Raw genomic sequence first — 16,340 nt, 5'->3', positions numbered from 1 at the left:
TTTTGAAGCCCTATCTACACCCCTAGTTATATGATGCACCAGAACCCCCATCCCAGCACGGTTCACGTGAAGCCTGTCCCATTGGGACAGCTCCCTCCTTCCCTAATACTGGTGCCAATGCCACACCAATTCAAACCCACTTCTCCCATACTAATTGTTAAGCCACACATTTAACTCTGGGTCTTATTAACCCCATGTCAATTTGTACATAGCTGAGGTAATAAGTATATTACCTTTGTGGTTCTGCATTTTAATTTACTCTCTAGCTGCCCAAATTCCCTCCACAGAACCTCTTTCCTTGTTTTTCCTACAAAGTTGGTACTTACATGGACCATGACAATTGGATCTTACCCTTCCCACTCTAAAATTCCTCTCTCGATCAGATGAGATATCCCAAACTTGAACAACAGGCAGACAGCACAGTTTTCAGGACTGTCGATTCCTCCAACAGCAAATTGTGTTTTTGTACTATACTATCCCCAATTACAGGTGGCCCCTGCTTTTCGAATGTTTGCTTTACGACAGCTCACTGTTACAAAAGACCTATATTAGTACCTGTTTTCACTAACCAAAGAGGATTTTCACTTTTACGAAAAATAGACGCCCGCTTTATACCTACGTTTACCCTGAAAAAGACTACCACGACCATGATGCCTTGTGCGGGCAGTTGTGTGCGCATGTGCGTAGGCATGTACGTGCCGGTTTTTTTTTCTCTCCAAATCGATTTGGCTCACTGTCTTCCCAACTTTGATATGTGAACCTACACCGTACATACAATACTTCTACTTTATATATGGTGTATATTTATCGTATCATTCCTGCTTTTACTATATGTTAGTGTTATTTTAGGTTTCATGAGTTATTTGGTATGATTTGGTAGGTTATTTTTTGGTTCTGGGGACACTCAAAAATTTTTCCAATATAAATTAATAGTAATTGCTTCTTCGCTTTACAACATTTCGGCTTACAAAAGCTTTCATAGGAATGCTCTACCTTCAAATAGTGGGGGAAACCTGTACAGTTTTCTTCTCTCCACCCTCTTGAATGGCTCCCTGGACCATGATGCCACGGTTTGGTTGCTCATCCTTCCTAAGCCTCCACTCTCATCCACACGTGGAGCAACAATCTCAGACACGTGGGCAAGCTTAAGGGCTGAGGCTCATCCAGCACTACCTTTTGGATCCCTCTCTTGTTTTACTCACAGTCAAACACTCTCGTCTATGGTTACAGACTAAATTTGAAGTACTTCATCTAATGGGTGTGATTGCCTCCTGAAACGCTGTCCAGGAAACTCTTCTCCCTGATGCATCACAGTGTTTGAAGCTCAGATCCAGTTCATCAACTTTGAGCCTGAGTTCCTCAAGCAATGAACATTTGTTGCAGATGTCATCAGCAGGAACCACAATGGGATCCATCAGGTCCCAAATCATGCAGCAACAACACATTAATCAGATTCTACACACCTATTTCATTAAATTTGTTGCAATTTGTATCTTTTTAATTAGCTACCATAAATAAAAATAAAACCTTGTCTGTTCTTGCTGTAAAACCTCACCTGTACTTCCTTCTAGAAGCTTCTTGAATCAGAGCCTCAGAGCTTTGACTCCTGCACTGGCTCACACAAACAATGGTTGCTCCAAAATGGTCCCTGAACCTTGACCTCTGCCTCTCCTTGCCAAAATCTCATTTCCCCACTGTAACTGTCTACTGGTCAGTTTGTTGGAAATGAACTCAGTCCTTTTTTAAAGATGATTTTGTAGAATCTTAGGTTGTTAAGTTCCTCAAACTGAATATTTTAAACATCATTATGCATTTCTTGAAACAAAAGTTACAGCCAATTGGGCTTCATTGGATAAATGTGTACACTAAATTTTTGATCTAAGTTTGTGATTGCTCATGTCAATAAACTCTAAGCAAAACACCAATGCTGAAATGTGCAGAAGGCTAGGAAACGTCTATAGAGTGATAAATGGTGAACTTTTCCAGTCAAAGACCTTTAACTTGTTTGATAGAGTTAATTCTTTCCACAGATATTATTTGGTCTGAGTATTTCAAGCATTTTTATAATAATATAAGATACTTGAAATGATCTGGCAAATTACTATTCTAATTTAGAATAATTCCCTTTTTGTATTTTGCACATATAGGAGCTGCAAGTGAAGGTGTTCTGGCAAATTTCTTTAACAGCCTTCTGAGCAAAAAGACAGTCTCTCCTGGAGGAAGTGCTGGTAATTTGCAGGGTTCGGTAAAGAAAGGTGGTAAGCAATTAATTTACTTTTTGAGACATCTTAACTGCTGAGGATTACATACTGTGATAACACTTGCAAAGTATTTTAATTTTTGATCAATTTGGGCATTTTTCACAACATAAGTATAAAAGATTTGTATAAATGCATTAGAGATTAACATACAAATTTATTTTAATGCAGTATAAGACTGTTAAAAGCTTATCCTTTTGAGAAAAACCATTTTGTGAAGTTATACAAAAAATACTCTTTAGGATTTTATCATGGGATTTTTATATCAGGATTTCTGGGGTCTTTTGATGAAGGATTATTACTTTAATGAAATCTGGATGGTTTAGATGACTGTATTAGAATATTCCTGCATTTGAGTCCTGTCCATTGTTCAACCATAGCAATGGTGCTACTGATTTGGACCGATGAAAGGATAGTTCATTTAAAACTAAAAACGGGCTCAAGCTGCTGATAGGTTGCTTAAATTTTTAAATCTCACTCGCAATTCTCCTGAGAATGAGTTACTCAGGTGAATATTTGAATAATGATAATGCCTCAAATTTTAGAATAGAACCATAGAACATTACAGCACAGTACAGGCCCTTCAGCCCTCCATGTTATGCTGACCCATAAAATCCTTTTAAAAAAAAGTACTAAACCAACCCCATAATCCTCTATTTTTCTTTCATTCATGTGCCTGTCCAAGAGGCTCTTAAATACCCCTAATGTTTTAGTCTCCACCACCATCCCTGGCAAGTCATTCCAGCCACTCGCAACTCTCTGTGTATATATAAAAAAAACACTTACCCCTGATGTCTCCCCTAATCTGCCGTCCCTTAATTTTGTACATATGCCCTCTGGTGTTTGCTATTGGTACCCTAGGAAACAGGTACTTACTATTCACCCTATCTATGCCTCTCATAATCTTGTAAACCTCTATCAAGTCCACTGTCATTCTTCTACACTCCAAAGAGAAAAGTCCCAGCTCTGCTAACCTTGCTTCATATGGCTTGTTCTCTAAACCAGGCAACATCCTAGTAAGTCTCCTCTGCACCCTCTCCATAGCTTCCACATCCTTCTTATAATGAGGTGATCAGAATTGAACACAATACTCTAAGTGCGGTTTCAGCAGAGATTTGTAGAGTTGCAACATGACCTCTCTACTCTTGAACTCAATCCCCCTGCTAATGAAGCCTAGCATCCCATAGGCCTCCTTAACTACCCTGTCAACCTGTGCAGCGACCTTGAGGGATGTATGGATTTGAACCCCAAGGTCCCTTTGTTCATCCACACTCTTAAGTAACAGACCATTAATCCTGTACTCAGTCTTCTGGTTTGTCCTTCCAAAATGCATCACCTCACACTTGTCTGGATTGAACTCCATCTGCCATTTTTCTGCCCAACTCTGCAACCTGTCAATATCCCCTTGTAACCTTCGACAACCTTCAGCTCCATCCACAACTGCTCCAATCTTCGTGTCATCTGCAAACTTACTCACCAATCCTTCCACCTCTACATCCAGGTCATTTATAAAAATCACAAATAGCAGGGGCCCCAGGACAGATCCCTGCGGCACTCCACTAGTCACCGACCTCCAGGCAGAATACTTTCCTTCCACAACTACCCTCTACTTTCTTCCTTTGAGCCAATTTTTTTGTCCAAACAGCCAAGGTTCCACTTATCCCATGCCTCATGACTTTCTGGATGAGTCTCTCATGAAGGACCTTGTCCAATGCTTTGCTAAAGTCCATGTAGACCACATCCACTGCCCTACCTTCATCAGTCTCTTTTGTTACCTCTAGAGTGTAGAACAGTACAATACAGTACAGGCCTACAATGTTATGCCGACTTTTTAACCTACTCCAAGATCAAGCTAACCCTTTTTTCCCACATTTTCATGTGCCTGTCTAATAAAGTCTCTTAAATGTCCCTAAACACGAGATGTTGGAAATCCAGAGTAACACACACAAAATGCTGGAGAAACTCAGCAAGTCAGGAGGCATCTAAGAAGAAGAATTAACAGTTGTTGTTTGAGACCAAAATCCTTCAATAGTACTGGTTCTTGGACCAAAATGTCAACTGTTAGTTCCTTCCTCCAAGTGTTTAAAAATGATGGTCCCAAATAAACTGGAATGTCTTTGATGTGGTTGTCTCTAAATCTGGGGTCCATGGACCCCTTGGTTAATGGTAGGGGTCCAGGGCATAAAAAGGGTTGGGAACTCCTGTTCTAAATGAGCCTTCACTATGTCCTATATATGTTGTCCAACTGGGATGCTTCCTTAAAATTCAAATATCATGAATTATGTTGTTTCTTGGTCATAACCTGGTCAGCTTTTTATCAGATGTTGTGAGTTAATGTTCCATTTTCAATACTTATGTTTGAGTTCATTTAAATGATTTCTTTATCAACCTCCTAATGACGTGCATTCAAATACAAAAAATGCTCAAAATTAGAATCAGATTTATTATCACTGACAAGTGACCTTAACTTTAATTTTGAACAGCAGTATAGTGCAAGGACATAAAAATATATTATTTTTTGATTAATAAAGGTATCAAAGGTTATAAGGAGAAGGCAGGAGAACGGAGTTGAGAGGGAAGTTAAATCAGCCATGATCAAATGGTCGAGCAGACTCAAGGGCCTAATTCAGCTCCTGTGCCTAATGGTCTTATTTAGAAAAATAAATCAAGAGGCATTTAAAAATAAGAATGAAGAGATGGTGTTCATGTGTTCGACTATTCAGAAATCTGGTGTCAGAAGGGAAGAAGCTGTTCCTAAATCATTCCTTAGTGATGGATGCTGCCTTCTTGAGGCACCACCTTATGAGGATGTCCTCAGTGGTGCGGAGACTTGTACCCATGATGGAACTGCCTGAACCTACACTCAGAAGCCTCCTATGTTTCTGTACATTTGAGCCTCGATATCAGGCTGCGATGCAACCAGTCAGAGTGTTTTCCACCATACATCCACAGTCATTTCCTAACAAAGTATAGCCAATGGCATTACCCTCTTTGTGATTGCATTAATATTTTGAGTTCAAAGATGTTAACACACAAGAAATTGAAGCTGCTAACCCTTTCCAATACTGATTCCTCAGTTAGCACTGGTGTATGTTCTCCCAACTTCCCCTTCCTGAAGTCCACAATCAAGTCCTTGAACTTGCTGTCACTGGGTGCAAAGTAGATGTTGTGGCACCATTCAACTAAAATTCTACAAACAGCGGTGAAATACAGTATAGATAGTGAATTGTGCTGAGCAACACAATCGTGTGTGTAGAGAGAGTAGAACAGTGGGCAAAGCATATGTCCTAAAGGTGTACCTGTGTTAATAGTCAACAAGGAGGAGATGTTACTACCATTCTTCCTATAAGGAAGTTGATGCCGTTGTGGAGAGAGGTACAAAGGCCCAGGTTTTGAAGCTTAGTTGTTAGGGAATGATGGTGATGAACGCCTGGTTGTAAGCAACCAACAGTAGCTTGATGTATGTCTTGTAGTTTTCTAGGTGCACCAAAGCTGACTAGACAGGCAATGAGTTTGTCTGCTGTAGACCTGTTGCAGCAGAATGCATTTTACAGTGGGTCAAAGTTGTTGCTGAGGCAGGAGTTAATACTAGAGATAAGCCACTGTCAAAGCACTTCATTACAGTAAATTTGAATGCTACTGGGCAAAAGTCACTGAGGCAGCTCACCCTGCAAAAGTCATTGGGCACCAGAATGATGAGTGCCCTTTTAAAGCAGGTGTGAACCTTAGTCTGCAGCAGTGAGATATTGAAGATTCCCTTAAATACCACATTTGAAATGACTGATTGTTCAAGAAGCTTTCAATTAGCAAGTGTGGAGAACAGAAAAATTGTTAATTCATTCAGAATGACTTACTCTAAAGCAGAGAAAAACATTCAGTTCCCAATATGGACATTGCTCATTCCGTGAAGTGAATGGGTGATGTATTAGAGAATTCCATTCAGGAGTGGATTGAAAAAAAATTTTGCATATGTTTACATTTTAAAATGTCTAAACTTTTCAATTGAAACACAATACTATGTTAAACATCTATTTGTGAATCTATAAAATAGTAATTTTATCAATGAGCAGTTCGCAATATAATTGAGAATAGTTACAATACATGCGAATTCAATCATCTAATGTTTGTTTAAAATCTAAATTTTATAAGTTGTGATTTTATTTTGAACAGAATAAGGGATAGGAATGTTAAACCAATATTTAGCATTTGTTTACTGTGGAGCACAATTGATATGATACATTCAAAATGCAGTTTTTCTTTTACTAGATTGTTAATTGTGCTTTGGGAATATTGGTTCTGTTTCTTTAAATAATGCTAGTGGAAATCACACTAGTGGTGTCTAACAATGAAATAACTTATTTTATACTGCTTAAAGGGATGTTACTGCATAAAGTTACAAGAAAGTCTGTTGGTTTCACCTTTTAGTTAAGAATGTGATCTTCCTGTTCTTCCACCATTTAATACTTTGACATTTATTAAAACACTGGTATAATTTCATCACAAACAAATGTTTTACTGTGAACGTTACAATGTTCATTGCTTTTCCTGTGGTTGCAAGCATCATGGTCTGCTACACTAAAAAAATGATGAATGATTTTTGAAAGATGCAAAGAAAATAGGGCTTCACGTTTTAATCAAATTGGAAATGTGACCAACATAAATCTTCCTCTGCATTGATAAAAATCAGTAAGTTTTAGCATTAAGATTTTCAAGTTTCATTTATGGCTTCCAATAAGCATCAAATTGCCTCCAAATTTTAAAATTTCCTTGTAGAAATATGATCCCAGATTTAGGATTAAGAATGCGACATATTTAATTGCTATTTAATACTCAACCCACTTTAACCAGGTGAATTGTCAGCTGTACATAGTCCTACAGAGATCAACAAAAGAATGGTTGATGAATGTGTGAAAGGATAAACTGGGCTATCCAGTGTGCACCTTTTGTGATGATAATATAATGCTGCCACTGTATTTATGACCCACCTTCATTTATTCAATGACCTAGAATGTAAAAATACAAAGACTCCCAAACAATAGAAGTGTATTGATGGACTAACAGTCATGATAGGGCTTTCTTCACATTTTGGAAATTTAATAAACCAGAAATGTTTACTCCACAATATCTGCAGGAGATTTAGAACACTATCTTTGCGTTAATGTGGGAATAACTTAAATAAATGCTGACTGTTTATAAATGCTGTTCTGTGTTTCTGTGTAGACTAGTTGTGTAGCATCTCTAAATCTCAGTATTAATTGGTTTAAGTTTAGAAATAGGAAAATCTGTATTATTACACAACCCTAACTTATAGAGGAAAGTGGCAAGGTGCTACAGCTACCCAGCTCCTTGTCAAGTTTATTTGGTGATGAACTGGGAGAATTGGCCAGTAAATTGTGAATCTCCAGTTACATAGACGTTGTCAACGAGCTATTCAGTCATAGAGCAGTACAGCACCAAAACAGGCCATTCAGCCCATTTAGTCCATGCCAAATCCCTTAAACTTGCAGCCACCACTTCCACAGGCAGCGTATTCCACGCTCAGAATCAGAATCAGACTTTAATCGCCAAGTACCTGTGCACATACAAGGAATTTACTTCCGGCAAATGTTGTCTCTCTGCTCATAACAATAATAATGATAAATATAAATGAAAATATAGATTATACATACAAGTAGTGCAATCCAAGTAATAGCCGACAGTTAACCGGCAGTTAACTGTTCAGCAAAGTGGCTGCAGTAGGGAAAAAACTTCTCCAGTGCCTATTAGTCTTAGTCTGGAGGGATCTGAAGCGCCTACCAGATGGAAGTAGTTCAAACAGTCGGTGCGCAGGATGGAAGGAGTCCTTTATGGTGTTCCCCGCCCTCTTCTTCAACCTGGAAGAGCACAGGTCCACAATAGAGGGCACCCTCTAAAGATATTTCCCCTAAGGTTTGTTCCCCTAAAGTATTTCATCTTTCACTGTTAACCTATGACCTTTAGCTCTAGCATCACCCAGCCTCAGTGGGAAAAAAAATTTTTACCCTATCTATACCCCTCGTAATTTTGTATACCTCCCCTCATACTCCAACACTCTAGGGAAATAATGTCCTAACCTATTCAATCTTTCCCTATAGCTCAGGTACTCAAGTCCCGGTAACATCCTTGTAAATTTTCTTTGTATTCTTTTCTGTAGGTGACCAGAACTACACACACTATCCAAATTAGGCCTCAGCAACATCTTGTGCAATTTTAACATGCATCTCAATTCCTGTGCTTAATACTTTGATATATGAAAGCCAGTGTGCAAAAAGCATTCTTTATGACCCTACCTATTTGTGATGCCAATTTCAAGGAACTATGGATCTGTATTGACAGGTCATTTTGTTCCACTGCGCTCCTTAGAGCTCCTTAGAGCTTAACATTCACTGTGCAAGTCCTACCCTGGTTGTCCTGCAAAGTGCAACAGCTCACACTTATCTGCATTAAATTCCATCTGCCATTTTTCCCAGCTGATCCAGATCCTGCAGCAGATTTTGATAGCATTCCTTGCTGCCCATTCTTCCCCAATCATGATGTCATGATGCAGTTCTCCACATTATCAGCCAGATTTTTGATACAGATTATTGCCAACACCAATCCCTGCGGCACACCGTAGTTGTAGATGGAGTCATAGGCCTCCATCTACAACTACTCTCTGACTTTTTTTTTACAAAGCCAATGTTGAAACCAGTTTACTACCTCATACTGAAGGCCAAGCAACTGAACCTTCTTGACCAGCCTCCCATGTAGGACTTTGTCAAAGGCCTTGCTGAAGTCCATGTCGTCAATGTCCACTGTCTTTCCTTCATCAACTTTTCTAGCAAAGTTCCTCAAAAAGCTCATAATATTGGTTAGACATGACCTGTCAGGCCTGCCTATCCAAATACTTATATATCCTGCCCTTAGAATACCATCTAATAATTTACCCACTACTGACATCAGGATGACCAGCCTATAATTATTTTTCTTGCAACTGTCTGTTCTCTCTATAGATTTGCTCCTCTAATTACCACTGGCTATTGGGTGGACTGTAATATAATCCATTAACATGGTCATCCCTTTCTTATTCCTCAGTTCTAGCCAGATAGCTTCAGTGGATGATCTCTCCAGTGTGTCCTGTCTGAGCACTACTGTGACATTTCTTCTGACCAGTAATGCTACCTTATATAGCCACCTGTCCCCCACATCATGTCTAAAACAGCAAACCCTGCCTGGAACTTTGAGCTGCCAGTTGTGCCCACCTGCAAAAGTCTCACTAATGGCTAAGCTATCAAAATTCCATATGCTCATCTGCCTTAACTACAGTACTTCTTGCATTGAACTAGATGCAACTCAGAACATTATTTCTACCATTGATTCCTGTCTGTATGTAGGCTTAACATCATCTTTCCCCACAACAACTCCACTCCTGGCATTCTAATTCCATCCCCCTGCAACTCAAGTTTAAAGCACCAGGCACCCCCCCAAACCCCGACACAGCATCAGCAAACCTTACTGCAAGGATATTGGTCCCGTTTCAGTTCAGGTGCAACTGTTCCATTTGTATAGATCCCACTTTCCTGAAAGAAAGCCCAAAATCTGAGGCCAACCCCCCCCGCACCATCTCCTCATCTACAGTGTGCAACTCTAGCGGAGCTTTAGTTCCAATGCACATGGACGTTGCACATCAGCATCAGTGCCTTACGTGGGTTGTTTTTTTCTGATAATTAGAAATACTTGGATTACCACAAAACAAAACATTTTGTTTTCTACTGATATCAATGTTTATTGCGTGAATTATATTTGAGGAAATGTTTTCAGATTGGCAATTCACAGTTGTTTTCCTAACTCAGCAAAGGTTTCCATTCCCTTCAAGGACATGAAAGGAAAGAGCTTGCTGTGCTTTTCATAATCTCACGAAGTTCCAAAAAATGGGTACAATAACTTTTTTTCAGCACAGTTCTAAAAGAAAGAATAGCCACACTTTCACTATCACCACTGGGAGAGTTGACCAGACAAACCTGGAAGTAATGAAGAAATCAGAGGTCCCCTACGTTCATTGAATAATGTCATAGGAGTTTCTTCAACAAGACAAGGGCACAGATGAAGCTTAATTTAAACATATAATTCCAAAGGTAGCAGACTCAGAGCAGTTGTTGTAAAGTTGTTGGAGTATAGCCACAATCAACAACACAGCAGGATTGAAACAATATCAAGCTGTCCTCATATTGCTGCATATGCTGTCTGACCCATTTGTAGTGAAGGAAAATCATATTAGTTGCATGCAAAACTGAATTGTTAAATGATTTGGAGTAATTTCAATAACATCTACCTTAAAGGATAGATTTAATTATTGAATTTGACTTGTTATATCTTATGTCCAATACATTCTTGTTCTAATTTCCTTCTTTGTCTGTATGTGGTGACAGTTTCTCCAAGTTGTTGGCCTCGTTAAGGTCAGTGTCCCTGCTTAAGTTTTTGGAATCATGAAGATCGCGCAAATTAATTTTATTCCACGGTGGCTGAGCATGCCCATTTTCATTTTGCTTTAAGCTTTAATGTCATTCCTGCTTAACATTTGACATAAAGAAACCCCATTTCAGTAAATTTATAGAAAATAAATTATCCTTAAAATATTGACAAAGATATAATATACAAAGATTTCTTAAATAGTCATTGTACTGCTTCTGATTGCCTGTTAGTGTTTGTTCTGATATGAAGGACAAAGTCGTCCCAGACATTTTGTCATGCTTACTTTGGCCATTAAAAGGAAATTATTTTTCTTCTTAGCATATGTTTCGATTATAGTCACATGAGATCAGTGCAGTACAATTAATTGTGCTTTGTGTGCACTAGAAGTATTGCCAGAAGTCAGTGTGTCATTGATTGCTCCTGTACTAGACATATACAGGAATTTGGTTTATTTGTATGAAAGGTCTGCGTTGTGAGCTGAAATAGCTGATATTCAGAAGGGAATTGCTTTAACACAATTTTATGCTCTTTTCTATGAGAATTAAAAGTACTTGTTAATAAGGATAGACATATGATGCAAAATAGAAGGTTCAGAAACCATTTAATATTTATCTGTTGCCAATCCTGCCCAGATGACATCAGTAGACATCTAGCAAGGTCTCATTGAAATATACAAACCAGGCTTTACAAAGAGATGTGTGGAGTTGATGTTTCACATGGCTGGTGTATTGAAAGTCGGAGGTCATGTTCTTCAATTAAGTATTCAAGCTGGAGGTGAACAGCAAATAGAGATCAGCTAGTTGCTAGAAATTAAGGAAATTGAGTAATTTAGAAATAATACGGTGAAAAATAGCTAAGTTAGAAGATTAGTCATCATCTTATTGATAACCTAAGCAGTTTCCTGTTTCCTAAGTTGTTACAATAATTGTGGTCAGAAAAGATTGATAATTTCATGATTTGACCAGCCAACTGGATACTCAGCTGCACAATGGGTATCTCACTCTCCATATACAGTTGCAAGAAAAAGTTAGTGAACCCTTTGCAATTATCAGGTTTTCTGCATAAGTTACTCAGATAATGTGATCAGATCTTCATCTGTCACAATAATAAACAAACATAATCTGCCTAACTAATAACACAAACTGAGTGCAGCGCTTAAACAATCACAGTTTAGGTTCAAAAAAGTATGTGAACCTATAGGGTAACGCCTTCTACAAAACTATTTGGAGTCAGATGCAATGAATGCTGAAGGTGATAAAAAAAACCCAAAAGTAACATCAAAAGACCTGCAGAAATCTCTAGAACTTGCTAAAGTCTCTGTTCATGTGTCCACTGTAAGAAAAACACTGAACAAGAATAATGTTCATGGAAGGACACCACGAAGACCCCATTGCTCTCCAAAAAAAAAAAAATTGCTGCACATCTCAAGTTTGCAAAAGGCCACCTGGATCTTCCGCAACACTTCTGAGACGATGTTCTGTGGATAGATGAGACAAAAGTTGGATTTTTTGGCAGAAATGCACATTGCTATGTTTGGAGGAGAAAGGGCACTGCACACTAACACCAAAACCTCATCCCAACTGTGAAACATGGTAGAAGGAGCATCATGGGCTGCCTCAGGGCCAGGACAGCTTGCATTCGTTGAAGGAATAATGAATTCAAAATTGTACCAAGACATTTTTCAGAAGAATGTCAGGATAGCAGTCCATCACCTGAAGCTTAGTAGAAATTGGGTGAACAAGACAATGATCCAAAACACAAGAGTAAGTCAATAACAGAATGGTTTTAAAAGAAGAGAGTCCGTGACTTGGAATAACCAAGTCAAAGTTCTGACCCTAATCCAATTGAGATGCTGTGGCATGACCTGAAGAGGGCTGTTCATTGTAAGGTATCCCAGAAATATTGATGACCTGAAACAGTTTTGTAGGGGGAATGATCTAAAATTCCTCCACCATTTTGTAGGTCTAATCAGAAGATACAGGAAATGTTTGTTGAAGGTTATTTCTGCTAAAGGGGGTTCACGTTATTTTCTCAGCCTAGACTGTGAATGGTTAAACTATGTGTTCAATAAAGATACAAAATGTAGAATTGTTTGTGTGCTATTAGTCTAGGCAGATTGTGTTTGTCTATTATTATGACTTAGATAAAGATAGAACCACATTTTCATGAGTAATTGATGCAGCAAACTAAGTAATTGCAAAGGGTTCACAAACCTTTTCTTGCAATGGTGTAAGAGAACATAGGTTAAACGTTTTAGCAATAGTTTCCACAGTAAAATGTATTTCTTTAATTCTGAAACTATAATTAATATAGTAATGGATTTATACTTCAATGCAGAAGAGAACAATAGGATTTCTAAAAGATTTTCCACTACCCTCATTTATTATTTAATACTTTATAAAATAATTTATACTCTCTATTACCCTTTCCAAAGCTGTTGTGGATTCTGCTTTCAGTCTCTTTTCAGGTAGCTATGCTCTAATTTTTTTTTACAAAGTTCTCTGTTCTACATAAACTTTACAGAAACATTCTGCATACCAATTGCCAGATTGCTGTTAAATGCAAATAAATTTTTGATTAATTTTATTTTAATCTGTTATTTCTGATAACCCCCTCTTTGTGGCTTTATCATGATTAAAGACCCTAATTTCTCATCTGTAAGATGACCCAGAAAAGATGATGGTCTCATCCTTTCTACTTAATAAACTAGCTATTGAGGATAAAGCCCACTGATCATTGACAAAGTCTCTGTTATAAAAGTTGTAGGCCTGCCTAATTGTCTCTTTAAAAAATTATTTCATATCATTTTTCCAGTTTTTTCTTGATTTATTTAAAATCACGTTAAATATTTCAATGAATCTTGACCAGAGTGCAACAAGAGAAAAACACAAGATTGGCAGTTTTTTCAGATTGATATATAGCTTTTATTTAAGGATATTGAATGGTTTCATTGGTGTATTATCAGAGGATGTACGCAGTATACAACCTGGTCTTCACAGACATCCATGGAAAACAGACGAAGAACCCTAAAAGAATGAATAACAGAATAATGTTAGAATCCCAAAGCCCACTCCTCCATGCAAGCAGCAACCTCCCTCTTCCCCCACCCATTTCAGCAAAACTCGTCAGCGCCCTCTACCCACAAAGAAAGGCCATGATGTGCAGTCAACAACAACATTTATTTACCTGACAGTTTGACATACCACATGCTCGCTCACTCTCTCTCTTACTAACAAGGGACAGAGAGGTGACACCCATTTTACAGCGAAAAGGGAGACTAACAGTCACTGTTATGTGATTTTTATTCCGAGATTCTCCACCTTGAGAATCAGCAGCAAACTGCTCCCACCATCGAGAGAGAGAGTTGTTGCTTGACTACAGGGATCTCTGTCCATAGCACCAGTCTGGAATCGGTCGTCCATGGGACGCACCCTGGCAACTTCCATGCCGTGCCTGAAGAATGTCAGAAAATGGCCAGCTGGTGAGCTCAAGAACAGGAACTCATCGCTGTGAAAAAAATGCAGTTTTGATTGCCATTGCAATTGAGGAACCTCAATAGAACCCCAGCCATCTTGAAAAGGGAAAAGAGACATTAAAGAGAAGGAATTTAAGCTGCTTCCGTAGATAAGCTCAAAGAGGCAGCTATTTGGTGCTTCATTAACTTCCTCCCCACTGTTATTTTACTTCTTGTAAATTAATTTCACCATGTAGATTTTTTTCATATTTAATTAAAAAGGACTTTTGGTGAACTTTATCAAGATGTTACTACAATTTTAAGTTAAGCTTGCATTTTTTTAATCTATAAAGATCATGTAAAAGAGCCTACATGAAATTCTTGCTGAATCATATTGAAGTGAGTCAGTTCCAGAACAGTTGCATTATTTGCATGTGCACACTGGATAATTAAACCACAAACTTCTCTTCTGCAATATAGTTAGCTAACAATGGACATTGTGAGCTGAAGATCTGTCTAATCCATGACAACAGTTCAACAGCTCCTCTGCCATCAACCTCTTTCCCTTCGCATGGCAAGATCTGTGGGAATTTCTGCTGGCCAGTAAAGAAAGACAAAAGATGTCTTTTGTGCTGGAAAAGAGTCGGTGACCAAAGGATCAATTTATTTTCTACTTGTCCTCTGCAGCAACTCAGCTGTTGAACTGAAGCAATAAGGAAGTTGTTATGTAGTGATTCTTGCAGCCCATTATGTCAGCTGTTCCTTATGGCACTACGGGATTGAAAGCTGCCAGGTTTTTCCTCAGATTGGGAAAGTGATGCAGTTGTTATTGGATCTGACTACTGATCATAGATTGCAGGCTTGACTCCTACCTGGCCTGATGTGCTGTTTGTACCCATTCACTCCAACCTGTCCATCTGCACAGCCTGTTCACGTGAGCTGTCACTGCATGTAAATACAAAATGTCCCTGCTTTAGCTCATCAACTGGAAAAATAAACACACTCTTCCCTCCACAGATGATGCTAAACCACTTGGTAAATGAATGGAGGTGAATTTGAGAGTTGCAGGGGAGGTGACCGAGAGGCCTGTAGTAGCCATGCTGACTATAAAGGATCAACTGAGAAACCAGTAAAGATGGCATTAACAGTGATCTTTTAAGAATCGATAGATTCTGACTTTGTACCCGATAACTGGACAATTGCAAATGTTACTCCGCTATTTAAGAAGGGTGGGAGGCAGCAGAAGGGAAGCTATAGACCTGTTAGCCTGACATCACTGGTTGGGAAGTTGTTGGAATTGATTGTTAGGGATGAGATTACGGAGTACCTGGAGGCACATGACAAGATGAGTCAAAGCCAGCATAGTTTCCTGAAAGGAAAATCCTGCCTGACAAGCCTACTGCAACACTTTGAGGAAATTACAAGCAGGATAGACAAAGGGGATGAAGTAGATGTGGTGTACTTGGATTTTCAGAAGGTCTTTGAGAAGGTGCCGCACATGAGGTTGCTTAGCAAGATAAGAGCCCATGGAATTTCACAGAAGTTACTAGCATAGATGGAACATTGGTGATCGGCAGAAAACAGAGAGTGGGGAAAAAAGGGATCCTATTTTAGTTGGCTGCCAGTTACCAATGGAGTTCCACAGGGGCTGGTGTTGGGACTGCTTTTTACGAGTATGTCAATGATTTGGACAATGGGATTAATGGATTTGTGGCTGAATTTGCCAATGATACAAAGATAGATGGAGGAACAGGTAGTGTTGAGGAAACAGAGAGCCTGCAGAGAGACTTAGATACTTTAGGGGAATGGGCAAAGAAGTGGTAAATGAAATACAATGTTAGAAAGTGTATGGTCATGCACTTTAGTGGAAGAAATAAACGGGTAGACTATTATCTAGATGGGGAGAGAATTCAAATTGCAGAGATGCAAAGGGACTTGGGAGTCCATGTACAGGATACCCTAGAGGTTAATCTCCAGGTTGAGTCCGTGGTGAAGAAGGCGAATGCAATGTTGGCATTCATTTCTAGAGATATAGAATATGAGAGCAGGGGTGTGATGTTGAGGCTCTATAAAGCACTCATGAGACCACACTTATTGTGTGCAGTTTTGGGCTCCTTATTTTAGAAAGGGTATACTGACTTTGGAGGGGGTTCAGAGAA

At 38.9% G+C, this 16,340-nt stretch overlaps 1 protein-coding gene across 1 annotated transcript in view; it reads left to right on the top strand.

Moving 5' to 3' along the window:
• LOC132395538 (cytoplasmic dynein 1 light intermediate chain 1-like) overlaps nt 1-16,340 on the top strand; it is a 73,387-nt gene that overhangs the window by 42,916 nt on the left and 14,131 nt on the right. Inside the window, exon 12 of the mRNA XM_059972304.1 lies at nt 2,148-2,258. Coding sequence (XP_059828287.1) covers nt 2,148-2,258 — 111 coding nt within the window. The remainder of the gene's footprint in view (nt 1-2,147; nt 2,259-16,340) is intronic.

This window comes from Hypanus sabinus, chromosome 6 (assembly GCF_030144855.1).
Source record: "Hypanus sabinus isolate sHypSab1 chromosome 6, sHypSab1.hap1, whole genome shotgun sequence".
Classification (NCBI taxonomy): domain Eukaryota; kingdom Metazoa; phylum Chordata; class Chondrichthyes; order Myliobatiformes; family Dasyatidae; genus Hypanus; species Hypanus sabinus.
The sequence above is the reverse complement of the archived record's forward strand: the minus strand, read 5'-3'. Positions and strand labels throughout refer to the sequence as shown.